This window comes from Photinus pyralis, unplaced genomic scaffold (assembly GCF_008802855.1).
Source record: "Photinus pyralis isolate 1611_PpyrPB1 unplaced genomic scaffold, Ppyr1.3 Ppyr1.4_LG3b, whole genome shotgun sequence".
NCBI classification, from domain to species: domain Eukaryota; kingdom Metazoa; phylum Arthropoda; class Insecta; order Coleoptera; family Lampyridae; genus Photinus; species Photinus pyralis.
The window spans coordinates 18020486-18043912 of record NW_022170510.1 but is presented as its reverse complement, the minus strand read 5'-3'; the positions used below and the strand labels follow the sequence as shown (position 1 = coordinate 18043912).

The 23427-nt window shown below is 36.7% G+C and overlaps 2 protein-coding genes across 3 annotated transcripts; both read right to left on the bottom strand.

Annotated features, from left to right (window-relative positions):
• Positions 1 to 593: 593 nt before the first annotated feature.
• On the bottom strand, positions 594 to 6114 carry LOC116166549 (CLIP domain-containing serine protease 2-like). The gene is made up of 7 exons (XM_031481539.1): positions 5856 to 6114; positions 5354 to 5602; positions 5184 to 5309; positions 4947 to 5052; positions 1250 to 1449; positions 1062 to 1198; positions 594 to 1012 (listed from the first exon to the last, which is right to left on the bottom strand). The coding sequence occupies exons 1-7, from the start codon at positions 5911 to 5913 to the stop codon at positions 728 to 730; spliced, it is 1161 nt and encodes a 386-aa protein (XP_031337399.1). The 5' UTR covers positions 5914 to 6114; the 3' UTR covers positions 594 to 727.
• Positions 6115 to 19529: 13415 nt separating this feature from the next.
• On the bottom strand, positions 19530 to 21800 carry LOC116166548 (CLIP domain-containing serine protease 2-like). 2 transcript variants are annotated; one of them, XM_031481538.1, is made up of 9 exons: positions 21616 to 21742; positions 21399 to 21562; positions 21112 to 21345; positions 20997 to 21062; positions 20812 to 20940; positions 20614 to 20719; positions 20275 to 20465; positions 20089 to 20225; positions 19530 to 20039 (listed from the first exon to the last, which is right to left on the bottom strand). In XM_031481538.1, exons 3-9 carry the CDS (start codon positions 21335 to 21337, stop codon positions 19758 to 19760), a joined length of 1137 nt encoding a protein of 378 aa, XP_031337398.1. In that variant the 5' UTR covers positions 21338 to 21345; positions 21399 to 21562; positions 21616 to 21742; the 3' UTR covers positions 19530 to 19757. The 2 variants fall into 2 exon arrangements, with proteins under 2 accessions (XP_031337398.1, XP_031337397.1); XM_031481537.1 differs by lacking the exon at positions 21399 to 21562 and having other exon boundaries at positions 21616 to 21800.
• Positions 21801 to 23427: the final 1627 nt, after the last annotated feature.

The window sequence follows — 23427 nt, the reverse complement described above, 5'->3', positions numbered from 1 at the left end:
ACTAAAAAAATAAGTTTATTAGGAAGACTTTTTAGGAAGACTATTTTTGATTGGATATTCCAGAACATGAGAAATGATTCTTAAAATTCCCACGAATATTTATAAAAAGGTTCCTACCGAAATGTCTAAGGTATTTCAGACTCAAAATATTATCAAAATAGATTTCTAGGAGGACCTTTAATTTTTGAGAAAATATTACTGACATTTCTTAAATCCCGTAGACGGTATTCAAGAGCTCTAGGACTATTTTTAAAATGTTACTTTAGAAGAAAATTGCAAGGTTCTGCTAGGTGTACTTCGAAGAAGACTCCTACGGTATTTTTTATGAAAATAGCACAAAAAAATGTCTGCATTAGATAACAAATTACAGTACTTTTGTATACGAGGTTGGCAACTCTTTTTTCGTTTGGCGTTTTAGAATTACGGTATACAGTTAGATCTAATTTAAGATTTTAAGATTTTCGAAAAATGAGGATGGCAATATTTAAATTTGTAATAAGTTTACTCTACTGTATTCTTCGGATTTCAACTGTCATTTATTACACTTTAATGCAAACTTGTTACTTATCCGAGTGGTAATCATCAAGAACAGCGATTTTTTCAAAGGCTTTATTTAACCACTTTTCAAAAAAATAAATAGACTATTTACTATCTAATAAAACATAATTAAGTTAAATACTATTAAACAAAAATCACAATGTCATTAAATCAAACTATACGTTTTACATTATGGCCTCATATTTTTGAGTATCCATGGAATGTATTCTGTTACTCTTGTGTATATACCAGGCCACCCATTTAGTCCACATTTCGCAGGTCCAAAGGAAACGACTCCCATAACGTACCAGTTTATTTCACCTGGCGCAGTGTACAGGCTCATTAAAGGACCACCACTATCACCGCGACAGGAATCTTTACCGTTTACACCACCCGCACAAACTTGCAGCTTACTCAGCGATACACGTGTGCCGCCGTATACGTTTTCGCAATCCCGATTTGATTGCACCGGTAACTGTAAAGAAAACCCTTCAACATTCCGCCTAAAACCAGACACTACTTACAGTAACTTTCATTTTAACGCTGCTATCAGTGCCAGTTTCTGAAGTTTTTCCCCAACCAGCCACAGTAGCGTTGGTCCCCGCGAATGTCTGTTTTAGAAGATTCGGATAAACGGGTAAGCAAATCGGCTTGATAAATTCTAAAATTGTATTCAGCTTACATTTGAGAGACAACATGGTTAAATAGGTACCTGTGTAGGGAACATCTCGGGCCAACCTAAGGAGTGCAATGTCGTTGGATTGATTCGGATCGAAAGGATTGTAATACTCGTGTGCAATCTTCTCTACAACAGCGACATCGATGGGTGGTTCTGAGCATGTCTTGTATTGGGGTGTGTTGACGCAGTCGACATCTGTTTCCAAATCATATTCACCAAGGCGGACACTTACACTGAAATGGAATAAGTTTTAGTTTAAACTGAAATGGAGATGATGATGATTTTGGTACATTGTTCGCGAAAATCTTAATCCGCCAACGTTTCGTTATTTATTTATTTTTATTATTATTTTTTATTTTCTTTATTTAATTACGAAAAGGCGTATCGAACCCAATAAATGTTTACAGTTGCATCATGTAGAGTTGCTGAGCAACATTTCCGCAAGTAGTCATGATATGGTCAATAATCCTGAATTTGTTTGGGGGTATAGGAATTACCATGCTACGAAATTGGACTGCTTTCGCTGAGAAGTAACTATTTCACAAAACGTATGAGTTTAGATACAATAAGCGTAGAAGATTCCTAACCCAACAGCGATCGTACGTTGAGATTTGTTTATTTTTCAGTCGTGGGAAGACTCGTGGTTATTGAGCCTGTTGCGTAGTAGATGAGTCGATGTATGACTGTTAAGAAATCTGATTGAGTAAATAGAAATAGTTTTATTGATGGAAAAGATTTACGTCACGAGATGGGTGTAAAAAAGGTAAAATTGTGGGAAGTTCGGGGAGAATAGCGAGTGAATTAGCATCGAGCTGCGAAAGAATTAATAACGAACTGCGAGAAACTTCGCGTCGAACCGCGAGAGCATGAGAACCCGCGGGGAATTGTCACAAAATTCGTGTTGAGCCGTGAGCGCACTTAAGTCAACAACATGTAATTTACCGCAGGGTAGACTTTATTTTTGTGTTATTCAAATTTGCGCCCAGAAGTGAGACGGTTAAGTTAACCACCCGCAAATGATTATTTTTGCAGAAATTGCGTGCACCTACAGTGCCGAGATTTAAGTAGCGGAAGTATAAACCCGTGAATTAAGGTTTTGTTGAGTTTCATATTCAAGGCATAACTTGCAAATTAGAAACTATTACGATAAATACGAACAATATCGGAAATTAAATTCTGTGACTCGAAAACTAGAAGAATTGACTGAAATTCATCGTCACACGTCTGAAGCGGCTTATTGTGTGCAAATAATTTTGATATGATATTGTAATTTGTCGTCGGAATTTTTGAGTGATCGTATTTCAGCTTCAAATAAAAGAAACCATTCATTATACCAGATCTAGCATTTTGTATTGATCGCCTTTTTGAATTTAGTACTAAGATTGTGAATTGTTAGTAAAGAGGATAATAACAATTTTCAGTATACCTTCTCACAACCTCAGTACATGAATTGGACCTAGAATTAACTTTAATTTGCTATTATTACAAGGAATATACGGAGTGATCCAAAATAACTACAGACAGCTTAAATTTTGCCCTTAAGGTGAGTACAATAAAGACAAAATACTTTGTAAGGACTATATGTAACCTTACTTTTTGGCTTTAAAGGGGTGGGGTGGGGGGGGTGGATTTTCATGCATTTGTTTTTAAAGGTGCACACGTTTAGAAGATGCTCATATTCGACTCGCATGTGCTTACTACAAGTCAACGAAAAATATGCTAATGGAAGTTGTCGAAGATATCAGAGAGCGTAGGCCAAAGAAATTAATTCGCAAATTATCTAAACAACCTGGTGGGTAAATCAGTATGAGTGATAACGTCTCTATTTGTTATTATCACAGACATCGCATAATACGTGGCCCACAATTTTGCACGAAGATATATAGTTTCGATGACAAACCATAGGTTCTTTTATGAGAATAGGTTGATACTCGGAACCATCATGTGGTCAAATGAAAAGAACTTTACAGTGATTTTGGAAAATTGGTTGGTGTTAATTTATTTTCTAAGATATCAAAAAATACTTTGAACAAACCCTTAGTAATTTTTTCTCAGCTTTCTGATGGTGCTATAATAAAATTTTTATCACTTGTGGGTTTCGAGTAAATCACATCAACTTTCTTGTTTCTTATGGACGTCATTCGATAGAGAAAAAATTACAAAATCATCGATACTTAGTATTTTATTTGAGAGTCAACCTTGCATTTATGCCTCGAAGTTTACAATGTATTTCATGGCAGATTGCGACTGAAACTAAATTCATTTGTTTATTGTCTCGCATAGTCACCATCGACACGGCCATGGAATTATTGACTCCCAAATGAAATACTAAGTGTTTAGTATCGCTTATTTTGCAATCTATCGAAGGACATCAAAAGCCAATATAGCGTCCATAAGAAATAAGAAAGTTGTAATTTACTCGAAACTCGCAAGTTATAAAAATTTTATTTTGGCACGGTCCGAAAGGACTAAGGGTCTGTTGAAACTACGTTTTGGTATCTTTGAAAAACAATGAACGCCAGCTCATTTTTGAAAATGACATCTTTCGGTTTTGTGACAACTTCGTTGTTTGTAGAACGACAAGAAACTCTGAAAGGGAAACTTAATCTACATAAAATTCTGCAACTCTTTGCCCATTTAAGCGACTTTGTATCTCTTACGGTTTACGAGATCCCCATACTGCACATAGGAAAAAACTCACTCTGTAAATGTGACCATTTTGAAGTTGAGATATTTTCTCGTAATTTTCTATCAAGTGGTTTGAAGCGGAGGACCGATGATTATAAGTGTTCAGGCATAGACAAATACATAAACACCGCCCAACATAATAAAAAATATCTAACATAGCAAAAAAGAGAATTGAATGGAGAAAGGATGGGGGATAGGGTCGAGAGCGGGTGGACGAGCTGGCTCGCGAAGTCAGTAAGGGGGTCTTCGTCGGACCCGAGCCTACTCTAGGTTTGCCCCCTCTGTCTTGTCAGGTCCAGGGATTAAAGAATGGATCACCCAGTCAATTCCAGGATCAGTGGCAACAAGAACTTGACTTAGACAGTCCAGGTTTTTTTTAAACAAAGCCCCTTGGCAAATCTGGATCTTCTAAGCTTCTAAAACTGAATAGAATCCAGATTAGGAAGACCTCCGGTGTCCTCACGGGGCAGTAGATGGTCAACTATCACCTGTACAACATTGGGCTTACAGGAGAGTCCATGTACAGGTTCTGTGCCGAGGCAGATGAAACTACCGAGCATGTGGTCTGTCGCTGTAACGCTTTAACCAAAGTCCGACATCAGCTCCTTGGCAACAGTTATCTGGAACTGGGGAGGCTTTATTGAGAGGAACGGTGTAAGCACAATGGTCAGGTTGCCCCGACGAATAGAATAGAATATTGTCATCTGGCATTCGACAAGGGATCGTGAGGTAGCAAACCAGATCGTTCAACAGGTCACGAACATAGAATACATGCTGACACAAGGTTAGAACATCCTGACCGTTTCCACCTTTGAATTTACAAATCAACTACTGTGGTTATTTACAGATAGGAGCGTAACTAAATTTGGAAGGATTTTGAGACCTCAATCTGTACATTGAGCTTTTATGAAGGGTAACGATAAGCTTTTAAAACAGTGCAGTTGTTCGTTATTATACATTAAACCCACACGGATTTCCCTCAAGTTCTATTTTTAGTGCATTTGGATATGTAAAGTACGGATGAAGCATAATATCTACTTACACCTCAAAACCGCTTGGCAAGTCATTTCCTTTCAAGCAATGGGCGGCAGTCAAAACATATCTCTGACTAATCAAGGAACCACCACAATAAAAACCATATCCATCAGCTGAAACCAAACGTTGTGGTTTAACACAGTAGCTATCATATAGAACAAATACGCTAATTTAATGCTCAAGGTTGGTAGAAGCATACATAATTAATGCATTTGTCCTTTAACTTAACCAAAACAAAACTTACGTCTTTTGTACTCAATTAGAGCCATCCAAGGAAAATCAAACAAATCCGCGACTTCTCCGCCGACAATTTTATCTGCAGATGATTGCCCACAGTCATACTTGTCGGGTAATAGGGAAGATAGGGGAACTAAAAACATGGAATTAGCATAGTCTTTAATATCTTTTGCGTACCTTCTGTAGTCGTTTCTTTATCTCGCACAGTAGTTGGCGTCAAATCATGATCGTTCAAAGAACAGCAAACTTTCGCGTCAAGACCTTCAAAGCCACAATGCGCGCTTCTCAGATACGCGGCACCCTCGTTTGTTAACGGTCTACGTTGAAGAACCCTTACTAGCTCTAAACAATTTCGGATAGATATACATTGTCCAGGATCTCCAGCGGGAGTGTAGCAACTGTCGTATTGTTTGGCTGTCAGATGTTCTACAAAGGAAGGCTAATGGCAAATTGCAGAAGTACGCTTGGTAGCAACTTATAAGAGAAATAATTTAACATAGTAGTAAATTATACATAATTATATTTCATCAAACACGCACTGTTTTAACTAATCAAAGTCAATGACAAAAAACAAACTTCAAAGGTCAGGAATCAGTGGCCCTGTAGAATCAACTACTGGTCTAATTTCTACTTTTGGGCTAGTCTAATTATTGTGCAAGGTTTGTCAACAGAAACTTACGTGCATGTCCCACACTTGCAACAATAACACAAAGCAGTAATCCTGTGTAATTCGTCATTTTTCTTGCGATAACTATGCACTGTGGTGGTTACAACGCACTTGGTCACAAATACCAGTAGCGCAAAATATTTATCTCAAGTTTATAGGGCAGACAAACACGATAATGAGACCTGACACGACCATCACAAATTTTGAGTCTCGTACTCTCGAGCGTGTTTCACGGTACCGCTATTTATCTTGTCTGCCTTGGGAAATCCGCATGCTGTTCATTTTAAATAAGCTAACTTAATTAAAGCATTTCATTCCATGCGGTTAAACTGGGGAATTGTCACAACCGAAGCGTAAACTAAACAAAAAAAATCGTTAATGTCTATAGAAGTTCTTATGGTAATTGTATCACCATCATTAGTTTGCCACCTACGATGCTGACGTCTTAAGTTGGTGGGAAATTTGGGAAAAAATTGATTTATCGCTAGGTATTCAAGAAAATATGATCTTATTTAACGTGAATAGTTTGCATAATGTTTACATCACAATTTTCCGGAAATAAACCTCAATTTGAATAGGGCAACTGTAAATAAACTTGAGGCTGGGATGATGAATTACTGAAGTTCTCGTCACTTCCGGTAAGTATATCAATCATGTAACAATTACAGAGGCAGATGCCGGTCACAACTCGGTTTTCTGGTAACAGAATTTCCACTACTTTGGTTTATAAATTGAGTTGTGAAAGTCCTTATTACTAACGTATGCATGAAATCATAATTGCAGTTTTTCTTTTTTCCATCATTATCACATAAATTTAATTTCCTTGTGTCAGTGTACTTTCTGTGCAGGAATCTACCTTTGTGTATGTTTCATTGGGGCCTATATCATTATTGCAGTTCTCTGAGGTGGGGTTGGATTCATGTATGGAGAGATTAGCCCTATTCCACCCTCATGCGATAAAGTTCATATCTTTGAAAAAGTCTACAATCTTCCTGGCAGAAACACTTTGCAGCATTCGAGAGTGCATCCTCCGAGCAACCTGTTTAATCTACATAATAATAATAATAATAATAATAATAATAATAATTAATAAATACAATTAAAAAACACAAAACTCCTTCATCCTCACAGACACTAATCGTTACTTGATTTTAATCCGTGCGATTAGTTAACCAGGCTAGACCTGAGTTCTCACAAGAAACACCGACCATAATAATAATAATAATAATAATAATAATAATAATAATCACATTTATTGAGTTTTAATTAAGTAAGACAATATTTTAACCCATTTATAAAAAAAAAGAATAACTCAATAGGGCGGAGTTCAGACTGGAGCTACCAAGATAACCCCGTCTGCTCTACCACTCAACCCTTCAACAATATGTATTAATTACAGTGACAAGAACAGCTGTTATTAAAGACCCGGTAATGAGAGAGAGAAAGAGATAACTATAACTAAGAGTGAAAAGCAAAAGCGCAGACTGCTATCTATAGCTAAAGTACAAAAATTTATAAAAAAGTAAAGAAAGAATGGTGTTGCTAAGCATGTTTCTGTCTTTCAAGGAGTATGAGGTACAATTTCTTTTTGAATGCATAAGAAGATAATTGTTTTAAATCAGTTGGCAATTCATTGTAGAGGTTGGCTATATTATAACTGAAGGAACGTTTAAAAAGTGTCGTTTTATGGTGGGGTATCGTTATTGAAAGCTTATCTCTAATATTTAAATCGTGAACGGAGCTCCTAAAGATTACTTTTTCAAATAAATATGTAGGTGTTCTGGTTTGCAGTATGGTATGGAACAAACAAGCGGAATGCAACAATCTCCTATTACACATGTTTAGCCAATTCAAGTTCGTTAGCTTATGTGTCACTCGGTCGTATTTACGTATTCCAAATATTAGGCGAAGGCAAGAGTTCTGCATCTTTTGAATTCTCAAGGAATCTCTTTGGTCAATACATGGACCATACACACAGTTACAGTAGTTAAATTGCGACAGTACCAATGCTTCACATAACATTATCTTAATGTTACGATTGATAATGAACCTACTATTAAATATAATCTTAAGATTAATAAAAGCTTTGTTTACAACTAGATCAATGTGTTTTTTGAAGCGTAGCTTAGAGTCTAACATTAAACCAAGGTTTTTATACTTATCAACGATTGGTAATACCGTATCTTTTAACCTAACCATTAATGCATGCTTGTACTTGTCAACAATTAACGATCTACCGAATAACATAACAGCTGATTTTCTACAATTGAGCTGTAGTCCATGCTTTTCAGAGGTTTGCAGAATGTTAGATAAATCAACGCTGAGATGCATATTCACGGTGTCCATATCTAGGCATGCATCAGATGTTTTATATAAGAGTTGCGTATCATCAGCATACATGTGATATGTACAGTGCTTTAGACATTTATGAAAATTTGAAGTGTATAAAATATATAATAGGGGTCCTAACACTGATCCTTGAGGGACACCTGTACGTACTGCTATAGATTTGGACACACATTTATTAAAAACTACACGTTGAGATCTATTGCTAATGTAACTTGAGATAAATTTAGCTGCTGAACTACCAAAACCACTATAATTTAGAATTGCGAAAAGTATATCGTGATTAATTCTGTCAAAGGCTCTGGAGTAATCCAACAAAACGAGAACTAAGATATTTTTACTATCAATAGCGGAAAAAATTGAATCTGTAACTTGTAAAAGAGCTGTCGTGCAACTATGATTTGCCCTAAATCCCGACTGTAAAGATGGTAAAATGCTTTCGCTATTCAAATAATTTTTATTTGCCCAGCCATGATCCTTTCCAGAACCTTCGACAAACAGGGCAATATACTTATGGGTCGCAGATCAGAATATTCTTTCGGGTGTTTAATTTTTGGTAGAGGTATGATTTTGGCTTTTTTCCAGGCATCAGGAAAAGTACAAGTACTAATACATCGATTAATAATATGCGTTATTACGTCAGATAGATATGGAAGGCGCAAATGTAGCATGTTGAGACTAATCAGATCTTCCCCCACAGATTTCGATTTTAATTTATATAAACAATTAAGTACTTCTGATTCCGTGGTAGCCACAAAGTTAAATCTATGTTTCAGATCCCTACAATTATTATTATAAAAGTGCAATAAGCTATCATAATTTGTGTTACTATTTGTAAGTGTACAAAATGATTCATTAATTGATCCGGTAGTGAGCCTGCCAAAAGATTTTTTAACCGAGTCGCCACCTTTCCCATCACAGGCTACGCCACTGACCATAATTAAATTCAAAGGCTAAATGCAGCACTCCCTGAGATCGAGTATTATAGCAAATGAATAATTTACACTCTTATTGTTGCAAATTCTTTCAGGAAAGATCTGGGGCGTTGATCCTCTACTCAAATAAAATACCAAGTAGATAACATCTTTTAATCCAATGAGGTGCTGGTTTTTTACAATCAATTCGTAATATCATCATCTCTTGATAACATGTGATAAAGCCTAATTGTAATTTGCTCCTTTCACCATTGTAATAATACAATGGTGAAAGGAGCAAATTACAAAATGATACAATGGTGAAAGGAGAAAATTACAAAATAGGCTTCGTGGATGCCATGGTTTGGTTTTATATTTGAAAGAAGCGTATTCGTTGAAAGTAGGTCAATGATATATGACTAAATCAACGTGTTTTGTCATTCTTTTAAGGCACAAGTTTTTTTCCCGGAGGGAGAAAACGCGACGCGGAACAAAAAGTGACAGTACACACTGAATTGTCAAACACAATTTAATTATTAATGGTTACTTGTATTGTACATATTTATTCTTGCACCATATTTTACACTTATTATACCGGTTTTCCATATATCTTTTTGAATTTGGAAGGCAGTAGGTTTCCTTATACGAGGCATGTTCAATAAATACACGTTCGAACCCTGTAGCACGAATGTTAGTTTTGCTATAACCGCAGAAAGTTACATAAGACGGTCGTCGGTAATGTAGATGTCTACTGTGACAGTTTGCTGGTGATATTCGTAGAATACCTTAGAGTCTTAGACCATATAGTATATGGACTGCTAATTGTAACGAAAATATGGTCAAGGACATCGCCTGGGTATGTGAATTTCAGGGTAAACGAGTCTGTCCGAAGTTGTCCGATTAGATACGATTTGAGACTGTCAACCTATAAATTAACAAACGTCAATTAATTAATCGCCTAGATATGCCAAAAAAGCAAACCCATCCTTATTTGTGGAAGTATAATGAAGAGTATTTAAAGCTTCCCGTACTACGCGGTTACCATAAAAGCTACTCTTTACGCGATCCGAGTGGTGTTCATACGACTTTAGTTTACCCTGAGATTCACATACCCACGACTATAGCGCCCTCTATCCGTGACCACTCATTTTGTATTGAAAGCATAGGGCGAATAGCAGTCATATCGTTGGAGCGTCCAAGATCGATCACCGATACTACCTGCTTTTTCGATCACCGTGGACCATGAATTTAAAGACCCTCATGTTAACATCAATGCTGTCCGATACAGTGAAACTTTGACTCGCTTGCGTACAGCCATAAAGAATAAACGTCTTGGGATGCTTACGAAAGGCGTGATCCTCTTTCACGATAACGCCCGTCCGAATATCGCTAACATTATCACGTCACAGATAGCGCGACTGAGGTAGGAGGTATTAGAACCATTGAGTTAGAAAACTAATGGAGGGAATCAAATGCTTGGCCAGACGTAGACCACGGGAACCAAAAGTGGCCTCTGGCTGTGATTAAAGTACCACACCACTTCCGTTATCATTAGCGTCTCACTTCAGTGGCGTAGAGATATAATTTTCTTTCCACTAATAGGAATAATAACAAAAAAAAACGTATAGAGGGAGTAAAATACATGCTCGTGGTAAAGTAAACAAAATAGACAAGGATGGGAAAGTATGCAGATTTAATATAATCATGGATTACAAATCTAAATATACATCGATGTGTTCCACTAGTACAATTATTAAGGCCAGTTTACTATAGCCACTACAACTTGACAACTCCCATTAAATTCACTGTGTTGATCAATTTGATTGGTTGGTCTCAGGTTCATTACAACGGCAGAGAAATTCAATAATAATTTATTGTTTATTGGTCTCAAAATGTATCCGCACTCGTAAAAAAACTCACACCTGATATCCATATTATAAACTCACACGTTTAGCTGTAAAAACAAGTTTTGATAGTACCTACTGCATATTTGATGAACATTTTCCGGTGCAACCTTTGGTCGAAATCACAGTCAATGAAGCGTTGTGAGCACAAAAGCAAATTTCGAGAGCTGTTCTTGAGATATTTACAAATGTTAGGTAACCATTTTGCTCGAAGTACTGATTCGTTTGGAAAACTAAGAAACATAAACTAGCTACAACCACGCCTACAACATGATAAATGACATGTCTTACCGATGAAAGAAAATGCCCTGTTTCTTCCCTTTATGAGAAATTTTGCATGCAGCTAATCATTCTCAATTCACAAAATTGCGTGTGATAAAACATTATGTGGCAGTTAGTTATTTATATAAACCAGATCACAAACCGATCCGAAATTATTAGCTACTTTAAAATAGCAAATTTAATAAAATTTGAATTTGGTGGAAAACTGACAGTGACAGGACCGCGTTTTCATATGTCAAATAATGTCGGCCAAAATGTACCTTCACGGGAACCTATCCACGCGAGTGGCCTCTATCTGTGGCAACTTCCGTCTACAAAAATTCTTACCCCCTCTACCATTATATTCCCTCCATTAGTTTTCTAACTCAATGATTAGAACACCCCCGTTACAGTTCGGTTCTGTCACCCTATGACTTCCATGTCTTTGGACTCTTAAAGAAGGCACTCAAGGGACGCTGAAGTCGAGCAGGCAGTTTTCACATGGTTCTGTCGACAGCCACAGGAGTGGTATGCCAACGGTATACCGCGTTTTGTGAAGCAGTGGGATGCCTGCTTATGTAGTAATGGCAATTTTGTTTAGCTTAAATGAACCGCTTATATGTAACACCGCTCGAACGTGTATTTATTGAACCTGCCTCGTAGCTTGTTCTTCAGAGTTTTAAACGATCATTTGTACGCCGTAGTTTTAAAATCTTTAAATCAAACTGACATTTATCGTTATACGGTCACAATTTGACATTACCAGGTATATTGATCCTACAATCAATCAAATTTTTTCTTTCAAATTTGCACTTTAACATTGAAATTGCCGTAGCTGATTACCGGAGTACAAAAAATAGCGTATATACCACAGGACTAAAGCGCGTCCTAATCCCTCGGGTTCTTGTTGCCCTTAACTACGTTTCGGGCAACAATCTGCACCCTCGGGATTAAAACACACACTTTAGTCCCTCAGTATATAATATACTATTATTAACCTGTCAATCCTATTGTTTCACCGTTGACAAATCCCATAGGTTTGAAGTGTGCCCTTGCCCAATTAGTTATAGTCGAAGTCGAGGTAGACACCCACTACTTATGCCTTATTTAAGACGGTGTAGATGTATTAAGCTCACACACACACAAGGTGTCCCAACGAAGATTGGAACTACGACAAAGAATTATCGCTCGGGAATAATTCCTGAGGTATTGAGAAATGTATTGTATTGTAGTCATTTTGAGCAATACATTCGTTAGTTTAAAGCTTTTTGGGCTTTTAATTAATTTCAAACTCTGAAACCTTAAAACGCGATTTGTCCGTACGTAATCGATCGATTTAAACAAATAAAAACGGTTGCATTCCTTCCAAATTATATGAGCAATTCTGTTATATTTTAAGTTTTCTTAATACCCCGTTTCCATCAAAACATTTTCATTAGTTTATGGTTGTTTGGTAACGTATATTTTGATTATTTTACAGTTATGAAACGATTATTATCTATTATGTTATATATTATATTATATTATACAATATATTAAAATTTCTTATTAAATTAATTTAACTAAAAACGAGTAATTGTTTATATGGGACAAATGTTACTAATTACTATCGACGTACTCGCCGAAATCTTCAATGGTCAAGAGCAGACTTCTGAGGCGATGATAATTACCGACTGTTCCACGGCGGGGCTGGCGAGCGTCGATGTAACTTCTTGCAGTGGTATGAGTGCTGTACTGTGTCGCCACTATGGGTAGCTCGGAGTAGTCATCAGTTGTCTGACTATAGGACAACTTGGCTTTGTTGTTTGTGTTTGTAATGCCTCACTATGAAATAGCTCCGCGTGGTTGTCGTCGTACTCTTTGGTTAGTGTAGTATATAATCAGAGGTCATGCCTCGCTATAGGAAAGCTCGGCTTGATCGTAGGACATACAGGTTCCACGGAAGTATATAACGACTATTATTAGAATGAGGTTTGGGCATGCGTGCTACCCAGCCCACTTACACAAAATACATGTCCTGGATTCCAGTCTGTGTCAACTTTGTAGACAAACAAGTGATCTAAACCATATCTTTTTTAACTGTACAAAATATAGACAACAATCCGAAAACTTAATCCATAAATTAATTAAAGAAAATCTCTTCTCTCCTCATAATATATGCTCCTTATTAGCGCTAAATAGAAAAAGTGTTTATGAATGCTTGTTTGAATTTATTTGTGAAACGAAAGTATTCCTGTGAGTTCCCTTAGTCTTGTACCTCTGTTACTATCCTACTTGTGGTAAGCCTTACCGTGGCCTGTTCTTGTTTGTAACAAAAAAAAATGTCTTGAAGGGTCCCTTGACTAGAAGCGTGTGACCTCGTTCATTATCCTTTTTCTCCAATTAAATTAATACATATACAGTGTGTCCCAAATCGGGTGGGATTGCATGGGTAACTTTGTTATTATTAAAGATAGAGAATTGGTTAAATGGGCAATGTTTTGCAGTTTTGGAAGCGTATTTAAAATTTCCTTATGGAAATTCAAAATGTCGCGTAGGGTCGACGTAAATTCAAAAAAACTAAAATTGGTCATTCCCTTGAATGTCTTATATCATCGAAACTATAAGAGATATAAAAAAAAGTTTTATATAAAAGTGACTGTCTTTGATACGCTTAATTTAGAATTGATGTCAAAAAATATTCAAGATGGCCACTTTTGAGGAACATTTACCAACTTCCTAAAGTTAAATGGGCGCCATATTGGATTTTTAGATGACTTGATAGATTTTTAAATTCTCTTTTCAACGAGCTATAACATAAGATTGAAAATAAGATACCAGATATATTAACGGTTTTGTATTTTAATCAAGTAGTCTGTGACGAATAAAAAAAAACAAAACAAAATCTATTCGAGGCAACAAAACAATGAAAATAATTACACCAGATGTTTAAAATACTGGCCATAATTAGTGAAACACACTTCAAGACAGTTTAGTTTAGGCAACGTGTTGCCATTGATGATTATTATTATTATTATTGTAGTGGTAGCTACTTTCACTTTACTTTTATTTTTTAATTAAGTACTTACTTTTATAATGTAATGTACTGTACATAATTCGTGAATTGTGACCTCAGCATCCAGTTTGTTGGTAGATAGCATAAACTAACCCTTCCTTCGAAACATACGTTGTCGAGAAAAATCCTTTAAGGAAGTTTATTGGAAAATTTGTGAATAATGGTGAGCAGTTAAAGATCCATCGAAGATTACCGGTCCAATTACATGACTTCCCATTATGCCATAAAATACATTAATTTAAAAAAATATTACTTGATTTCGGCGTGAAACTACAACATGTAGGTTTTCCTGTGACGAGTAGTGTTCATAATGTCGATTTGAACACTTCGCAGTTAGAAAAATAAGATTCATCTGTCCATATACTCGGAATGGTAAAACTGTTAGTTTCGATATTCTTGCGGATAAACCACCTACAAAATGTGACCTGGGACAATGCATCAATGGTAATACATTGTGTAAAATAAAGCAAAGTGTCTTGAAATGTTTTAACTGGATAATGGCATGACATTTTTTCGAGGAGATAGTTTGTAGTTATACCACCATTTGTAGGTATGTAAGTATGGATAATAAGATAGTCAATAAGTGATGTTATAACAATCAAAATTTTTCTAGGCCTACTTATATAAAATTTTGGATGGAGTTGTAATGCCCAAACCCCCCCTCTCATGAGTGCGCCCCTGATTTTTTAAACATCTGATGTAATTATTTTCATTGTTTTGTTGGCTCGAATAGATTTTGTTTTGTTTTTTTTTAATTCATCACAGCCTACTTGATTAAAATACAAAAACCGTTGATATAACTGGTATCTTATTTTCAATCTTATGTTATGATGGCTCGTTGAAAAGAGAATTAAAAAATCTATCAAGTAATCTAAAAATCCCATATGGCGCCTATTTAACTTTAGGAAGTTGTTAAATGTTCCTCAAAAGTAGCCATCTTGAATTTTTTTTGACATCAATTCTAAATTAAACGTATCAAAGACAGTAACTTTTATATAAAACTTTTTTTTATATCTCTTATACTTTCGATGATATAAGACATTCAAGGAAATGACCAATTTTAGTTTTTTTGAATTTACGTCGAACCTATGCGACATTTTGAATTTCCAAAAGGAAATTTTAAATAAGCATCTAAAACTGCAAAACATTGCCCATTTAACCAATTCTCTATCCTTAATAATAACAAAGTTACCCATGCAATCCCACCCGATCTGGGACACACTGTATATTGAAGCTGACTGAATATGCTTTGCATCAAGCCATTAAAAAAAAAACTCGCAGTAGAATGAATTCTAAAGCGTGGTTTACACGCTACGATATATTGTAACAATTTATCGTAACTATCGAATTGTAACTGTATTGTCACGTGTGTACAGGTGATTGTAGCGATTTATTGGAATTGTAATTGGATTGGATGGTGGATCCCGGCCGGCATCAATTTCTACGAATCGTAGCGATAAGTTGGAAAGTGTAAACAACAACAGCGATTTATCGCTATGATTTGTGACTCAGTTTCAGTTTTTCTTCACAGTAAACGGAAACTTATCTTAACAACTCAAGTCAGTTGTCAGTCATTGCTTTCATTTCGCAATTTTTTCAATAATGTTGTATATATGTATGGGAGGAAAACGCCGTATTGATTTTACTTATAAGTTATAACTGTGGTGTGATGTGTATCCGTTACCACATGTACCACCACAAGTTAATTCCATTCCACTCGTTACCTGTACAGGGTGTTACATATAAGTGTGTAAAACAATTGGGGATCAAAACAAGCACGTTTTCCAAATAAACCAAGGATTCAGCGTGTTGTTGCGGAACCACCCTCAAAAAAGTGGTGAAATTAGCATTTGTTCTTTAATTTTTTTCTCAGCAACCATAAGAGTTAGTGTTACAAAGACAGGTCTGTGAATAGGTTTTGGGGTATGCCCTTTCCGATTTTGCAATTGTTTTTCAAAATTCCTACTACGAGAATAGGGGTGCGAAAAAATTATAATTTTTTTTATCTCATGGAGTCCGAATGTAGGAAAAAGAAAAGTGTCAATAATCAGGGTAAAGATAAACAAAATGCAAATTACCTAATTAGATGAAAGTTTCTTTAAAAACAATTCACTAAATTGCGATAATAACGAACGGTGTTTGGATAGTGGTTGCACGTCACATCTCCGTAATCAACATTCAAAACATTAACAGAAAAATACGTCCCGCTTGACAAATTTTTGACGTGTCTCGTCGTTTTTCCTTTAATCAGTGGTTTTCGATAAATCCGTGGTGGGAGGTTTTCAAAACACCCTTTACCTTTTTAAAAATCATTTATGACGTTTGCATTGTGCTGAAGTAGAAAATACCACTCATACCGTACATCTAATTATGTTTCCTTCTTAAACATTTTTTTTATCTACTTTTAAGCAAAGTTTTAAGGAAGTAGGTAGTGGCATTGAATAAAGTAGGTAGTAGTAGTCTATACGTCGCTTGACTTCAGCCGAAGGCGCTCTAACTACTTTAAGAAGACCGACAGTGGAACAGCTCGCCAATGTCGACAATTAAGCTACACAGTTTACAACTGACACTTGTAAAATTTCGGGAAAAGAAAACCCCGTAGCCAATACAAGGTGGGTCGGGGTGAATATGTGGGGTTCTTATATACAAGCACAAATAAGCAAAAAAAGGAAACAGTAAAAGTAATCCGGATAAGCACCACTTAGTCTTCAATAAATGTAGAGAGAGAGGGGAGGAATACTTACCAAAAGGGTAAATGCAGGAAAAGCAAAGCAATGTCCTACTTATAATTAACGGAAAAGTATCATACGCTTACCTTTAAAAGTAAACGGTACGGTGATAAAGACTCTCAATGCAATATACTGCAGTACGGTGAAATTGTCAAAAAAAATCATTTTACGAAGGGTGGTTTCTTCGCACTGATCGCGCGTCGCGATATTTTGGAGTCCTTATATCTCCGAGAAGTTTCCGAGATCGCAATACTTCACATGCGAACAAACCACCCTGTATAAAATTGCAATGCAGGGTTGCTGAACATAAGTGGAAATCAAATGTTATTACAGATTTTTTACAGAATATATCAGTGTATTACAATAATTGTGACAGTTGTAAAAACCAGAGTAGATTGAAAACCCGAAGTTTTCAAACGAATCTGAAAAAATCTCCAAACATCATTACTACCTTAAAATACTTTGTTTCAATGAGAATAGGTTCTGAATTATAATAGTTATTTATGTATTAAGGGCATAATAGTGATTTTTATATTCTCGAGGGCGACAAGTTAAAAAGCTCGAGGGCCTATGGCCCGAGAGCTTTTTAGTCGCCCGAGAGTATAAACATCAGCTTATGCCCGTGGTACATAGGTACAAAATTTTATGTCTTATTAACCTTTCATAGCACATTTTATATCTGTGATACGCGGGCATAAAGTACCACTTTATCACCATAGTAACTCATTCATACTTAATGACAAAACTAACAAATATTTGCAGGTCATTGAAAATTAGAAACGTCAATTATGAATTGTCAATACCTACTAAATCACAAGATTGGCCTTATTTCGTATAGTTTCTGGAACTTCTTGCTCATTCACGATGAATTGAATTATTTAAAATTACGTTTGACGTTTGGATGGTTTCAATCACATTAACAAATTCGAACCACGCATACTTAATCAAACATAATGAATTATGTTGTACCTAAAGGAATATTTACTTTGACGAAGAAAACTATTTGTAAAACATAAAAGTCTTTTTAGGCTATCATCACAAACACGTTGATTTTGTGGTCGCTTTTGCGGCCATAAAGTTTCACTTTATTGTACGCTTCTGTCAAACTGTACTTTATTGTACACATCTGTCAAACTGTACTTATTTGAAACTGATGTGTGAGAACCAGTAATCTGTTTGATAGAAAGCGTCTATCTGGTCTGTCCTCATCAAGGATTGGGTCCATCCACGTGCGTTTTTTTCATTTTCAGACTTGTAGGAATGTTTCACACTATTTTGCGTAATCACAATGTTCACATTTAAAATTATAGTTTGACGTTTCAATCTTTGCTGCTTGCAGAGACCTGTTTGAAGTGTAGAACCAAAACATGAGGAAGATGTTATTGCTTACATTATTATACGAAGAATCACCAGCAATTAACCGAGAACACAAGTAGCTACCTATACCTACCATCAAAGTAGGTAATCAGGTTTCTAATAATTGTACATTAACTATAAGGTCTTGGAAGCCACAGTTACGAAGGACCTATTGCATTTGACATTATTAAAATCTTGTGCAACCGAGGAAGTTGCGATTGTACTTTTACTCTCAAACGCCTGCTTTTATATCATATATGACTTAGGGTCGCAAGCGCAACGCTTGCAGCTTCCAAAATTTCATTTGGGGTATCTGAACTGTCGCTATCACCCATTTTGATACGCACAAAACATTTGTTAGGCCTCATCTGAATTGCGGCCTCGGCTACCGCCTCGGCCACAAACAGCAGCTTCGACCAAAAAAGATCACTTTTACGGCCTTGGTACACAAATAACTATTTTCGTACTTCCGAGACTAAAGTGACTACTTCACTCCTTTATGCGACAAGTACTGAAGTGTCACTTTTTGTCTCGCCGGGATTAAATTTGGACGAAAATCCCGGAAGGATGAAATTACTAACGAGGCAATTTCAGTAGGTTGTTCCACATTTTGTATGCGGCACCACCTCTTAAACGCATCGTACCTACTGCTGCTCATATACTTTTTTGGATTTCGGTGGTATCAATTCTTTACCTAGTTTGGCTGCTTTTTATCAATATCAAATACACCTTTGTCACCTACCACCAAAATTATGACACTAGCAATGACAATTCCCAAATTATTTTTGTTACCATAGCATAGGGTTTGTCGTACCAACGCCAACGCAACGTTCCTATGGTAACTTGTTAAGCAGCGATTTTTTGAAAGAACGCGTTCCATACAGATTTTAGTGTTTCAGTTTCGGAAGTACGAAAAATATCGTATATACCTTGCGACTGAAGTAGTGATCTTAATCCCTCAGGTAAATTATAAACTTTACCTTCGGGATTAAAAGTACTACTTCAGTTCCGCGGTATATAATATACTATTTTTACATCAACAATACTGCGTTTGTTGTGTAAATTTGAATTAAAGGTATTCAGGTTTCTCCTTTTATCTCTTCTAAAATGATAATGAAGAGTGATTGCAAACTATTAATTTTATTCCCCAAATACGCATGATTATATTAAATAACAAAAAAATCGATATGACTACTGATCCCTTGCTCATTAGGTACATTCAACTACTTTTGGAGTGGAATGTTTTACAATAAAGTAATGCGAAATGTTCAGAACCGTCCGAATTACCCTTGACAGTATCGTTAGACTAAAATAATTATTCAAAGTTTTTGATGAACGGTTAAATAGTTCTATAAATTTAAAAATTTCCCAATAATCCAAGGAACATATTCAGTTACACGAGTGTATATACCAGGCCATCCCAAAGATCCGCACTTCTCTGCTCCAAAGGAAATGATTCCTGTAATGTACCAAAGAGCTGATTCCTCGTGTAAGGTCATTAGTGGTCCCCCGCTGTCTCCCTCACAAGAATCTTTATTTTGTTCTCCACCAGCGCAAATTTGCCCTTCACTAGGTACTATCATTATTTTATTATATATATGTGTACATTCTTCATGGGATTTCACCGGTAACTAAAACAGAAGTGATGAAAAACAGCATCCTAGTGCAACTTAAACCTACTTCCACGGAAAGTTTAACGGTGCTGCCACTACTGTCATATTCGGTTTTTCCCCATCCCACGATAGTCCCAATGGTTCCAGCAAATGATTGAGAGATCAGATCGGTTGTATATGGTAAGCAAATCGGTTTAATGAAATCTACAATTGGATCAAGATCTTCCATAATAATCGTATATAATTTAGGTACCTGTAAAATCAACGTCTCTTGCCAACTTTAAGAGGGCGATATCGTGATAACGATTTCCATCGTGGGAATTGTAGCGTTCATGCATTAGGATTTCGGCAATTGGAACATCAACAGGGTCGTCGCTACATACATAATCATAATCGCAGTCGATATCTGTGGCCAGGTCATATTCCCCTAGACGGACACTAGCCCTGCGGAATAGAAGATCGTGCTCTCACCATAAGTGTGTAACGAGAGGAGAGGTTTGGATGAGTTTTGCGGAGGAAGACAACGCACAATGTTTCCACTTTCATTATGAAATTCAGCTAATGTCATGATGAAAACAGAAACCCAACTTACGGTTTCGAACCTGGGGGTATATTATCTTCGTTCACGCAGTGTGCAGCCGTTAACACATATCGCTTACTAATCAGACTACCGCCACATTTAAAATAATTACCATTGGCTGAAATTAAGAAAAATCTATTGTTCAGATGACGCAAAGCAAGAGAAACTGCGGTTTCATATTTTGAAGCCAAAATTTAAAATAAACCTTACGCGTTTCGTATTCAATAAGAGCCATCCATGGAAAATCAAACAAACCAACCGCAGAACCATTGAAAATCTTTGAAGCTGCACTTACCCCGCATTCATATTTATCTGGTAGCAAAGAAACCAAAATCACCTCTTAAACGTAAGGAGAGTTAATTAAGTTAACTTATGTACGTACGAGTACTACTTACTTAAACGATTCTTTTCGGCAACTAAACGTTGTGATGATTCTTGACTGGGCGTAGACCTAGCTAAACCTAAAAATGACCACTGCTATTAGATCGGAGCGTTAAAATGCTTCTATACCAATTCCTGTTGTAGGCACGGTCGAGTGAACTGTGTTAAAAGCACAGCAGATTTTGGGAAGTTTTGGTCCATGAAATCCACAATGGGCTGCTTTTAAGTAGTCGCCACCTTTTGGGGTTAAAGGACGCGACTTCAACATTATCATCACCTCGGGACAAGTATCAATTGGCACACATTGCCCGGTAGAATTTTTTGGTGTCACACACCATTCGGTATTTTGGAACATAGTCTGATCTATAAAACGAGGAAATAAGCAAGCATGCCGTTTGTGCAAAATTAAGGGCAACTTTTTGGATAAATAAGTGTAAGTGGCAGATTCAAATTTGACCTGAAATTGTTTAGGTGCAAGCAATGGAAAAAAGTGGGCGTATCGCATCCGTTAACATTAGATTGTAAAGCTAATAATTTTCAAAATCGCTCTCTATGAGCTTCTGGAGAAGAACGCCGTAAACTAAGGTAGATAAGGATCATTAATATATCAAATGTAAACCTGTGATCACTTACCTGTACCAAACCCGCTAATAATGAACCAAAGTAATATCCCCACGCCTTTGTTCATCTTTTGTATACTTCACTACACTGTACAGTGACAGATTTAACTAACAGTAGCACTCGGTGAATATAATTATTAGGTATGTATTAGATTTATTGCCATGCTTTGGTTTTTTTGCACCACTGTTTACACATTATCTACTATATGAACAGGAAATGTAAATCACGTAAATGTCCGATTATAAAAATTAAAGGAAGACTGTAGAATAACACATCATTTGGTTTTTCTGTTTGTAAGATTACTCTTATAAAATGTTGACATTTAATATAATCCGGTATTATCGCAATCTATAATTATCACAGTCAGTACATAATATTTTCCTGAAAAATGAATCTATCGAATTAAACACAACAGTTTCTTATCAATACAGGCAAATAAACGGCGTACCGCAGGGATCCATTCTCAGTGCTATATTATTTATGATTTGGACAAATAAAATACCAACTCTCGCTCTTAACCCTAAAAAATTATCAAAGTCCTCGTGTGAGATCGAAGGGACTTCAGCGCATTTTTGTGTGGCAGATCAGTATTCTATTAGTCACTTTTGACTCAACCATGAATAAAAGATCTTGTCGAAGGATACCACATTCCCTTTGACGGTACCCACTTCCGATTTCCCGTTCATCCGCAATTCGCGTTTGAAGATTTAACTCCACCATCAGTAAGATCGTGTTGGGGGCTACCACATTCCCTTTGACGGTACCCACTTCCGACGTCCCGTTCACCCGCAATTCGCGTTTGAAGATTTGACTCCACCATCAGTAAGATCGTGTCGGGGGCTACCACATTCCCTTTGACGGCACCCACTTCCGACGCCCCGTTCACCCGCAATTCGCGTTTGAAGATTTGACTCCACCATCAGTAAGATCGTGTCGGGGGCTACCACATTTCCTTTTTCGGTGCATACTTATATTACACCCACATTTTGGTGGATCTCGCTAAAAACCTTCCACAAGATAGTACTTAATTTTTGGGGGGCACTTCTCATTGCTCGAGCTTCTATTGGCGACACGAGAAAGAGAGACAGCCATTCGAAATTTACGAAACGTTAAAACGCGTGACAGAATTCGCAACGGAAGGTAAAAGGTGCCCGAAGTTGACTACCTCTCGAAGACGCGCGCGCGCGCCTTGCAAAAGGTCGTTAATTTCGCCCCTAGGCCAAAAAACAAAATTCCGCCACGCAGGAGTTGTGCGCGTTTACAACATCTTTCCGACGACACCAATTTGAAAAGAATCGAACCAAAACTGTAGTAGAAGATAGGAAAAAACTGAAAAACCTTCACGTTAGTATACTACGCTCGAGGACGACGCCCAGATGTCGCCAACCCCACATCATGTAGGCCTGTCCCCAAGGTTTACAAATTACACGGCCTTGTAGATACACGTACACCCGTTGCCTTTCTACAAGAGTTCTTCTACGCGCCCACATTTGCTGCCAGCCAGCCGACCAGCCAGCCAGCCAGCCAAAGTGAGATTAAAAGCTACTTTTTACAAATAAATTTGCAAAAATGCGCTAAAAATAAAAACATATCTCTATGTAGATGATCTTGCTATAAATTACAGCGGGAAAAACCAAGACAATGCCAAAGAATTGTTAGAGAGTGCAATAGAAAAACTTGAGAACTGGTCCGTGAATACGGGGTTTAAATTTTCACCCCGTATCGCGGTTATCGCCCGTTATTTACAGAGAACAATTATGATAATACCATTTAATCATCAATACTCTTCAGTCGTGTAATTCATGGCTAATAATAGAAATTAAG

What these genes read in the sequence shown, in the direction of transcription:
- LOC116166549 (XM_031481539.1), bottom strand. Translation starts at nt 5,913, where the DNA reads ATGACGAATTACACAGGATTACTGCTTTGTGTTATTGTTGCAAGTGTG. An exon ending in TTGCCAAGCGGTTTTGAGGT is followed by an intron (nt 1,450 to 4,946) that starts GTAAGTAGATAT and finishes ATTCCATTTCAG; the next exon opens with TGTAAGTGTCCGCCTTGGTG. An exon ending in CCGAGATGTTCCCTACACAG is followed by an intron (nt 1,199 to 1,249) that starts GTACCTATTTAA and finishes ATACAATTTTAG; the next exon opens with AATTTATCAAGCCGATTTGC.
- LOC116166548 (XM_031481537.1), bottom strand. Translation starts at nt 21,670, where the DNA reads ATGAACAAAGGCGTGGGGATATTACTTTGGTTCATTATTAGCGGGTTT. An exon ending in TGCCGAAAAGAATCGTTTAA is followed by an intron (nt 20,941 to 20,996) that starts GTAAGTAGTACT and finishes CTTACGTTTAAG; the next exon opens with AGGTGATTTTGGTTTCTTTG. An exon ending in TCTTATTGAATACGAAACGC is followed by an intron (nt 20,720 to 20,811) that starts GTAAGGTTTATT and finishes TCTTAATTTCAG; the next exon opens with CCAATGGTAATTATTTTAAA.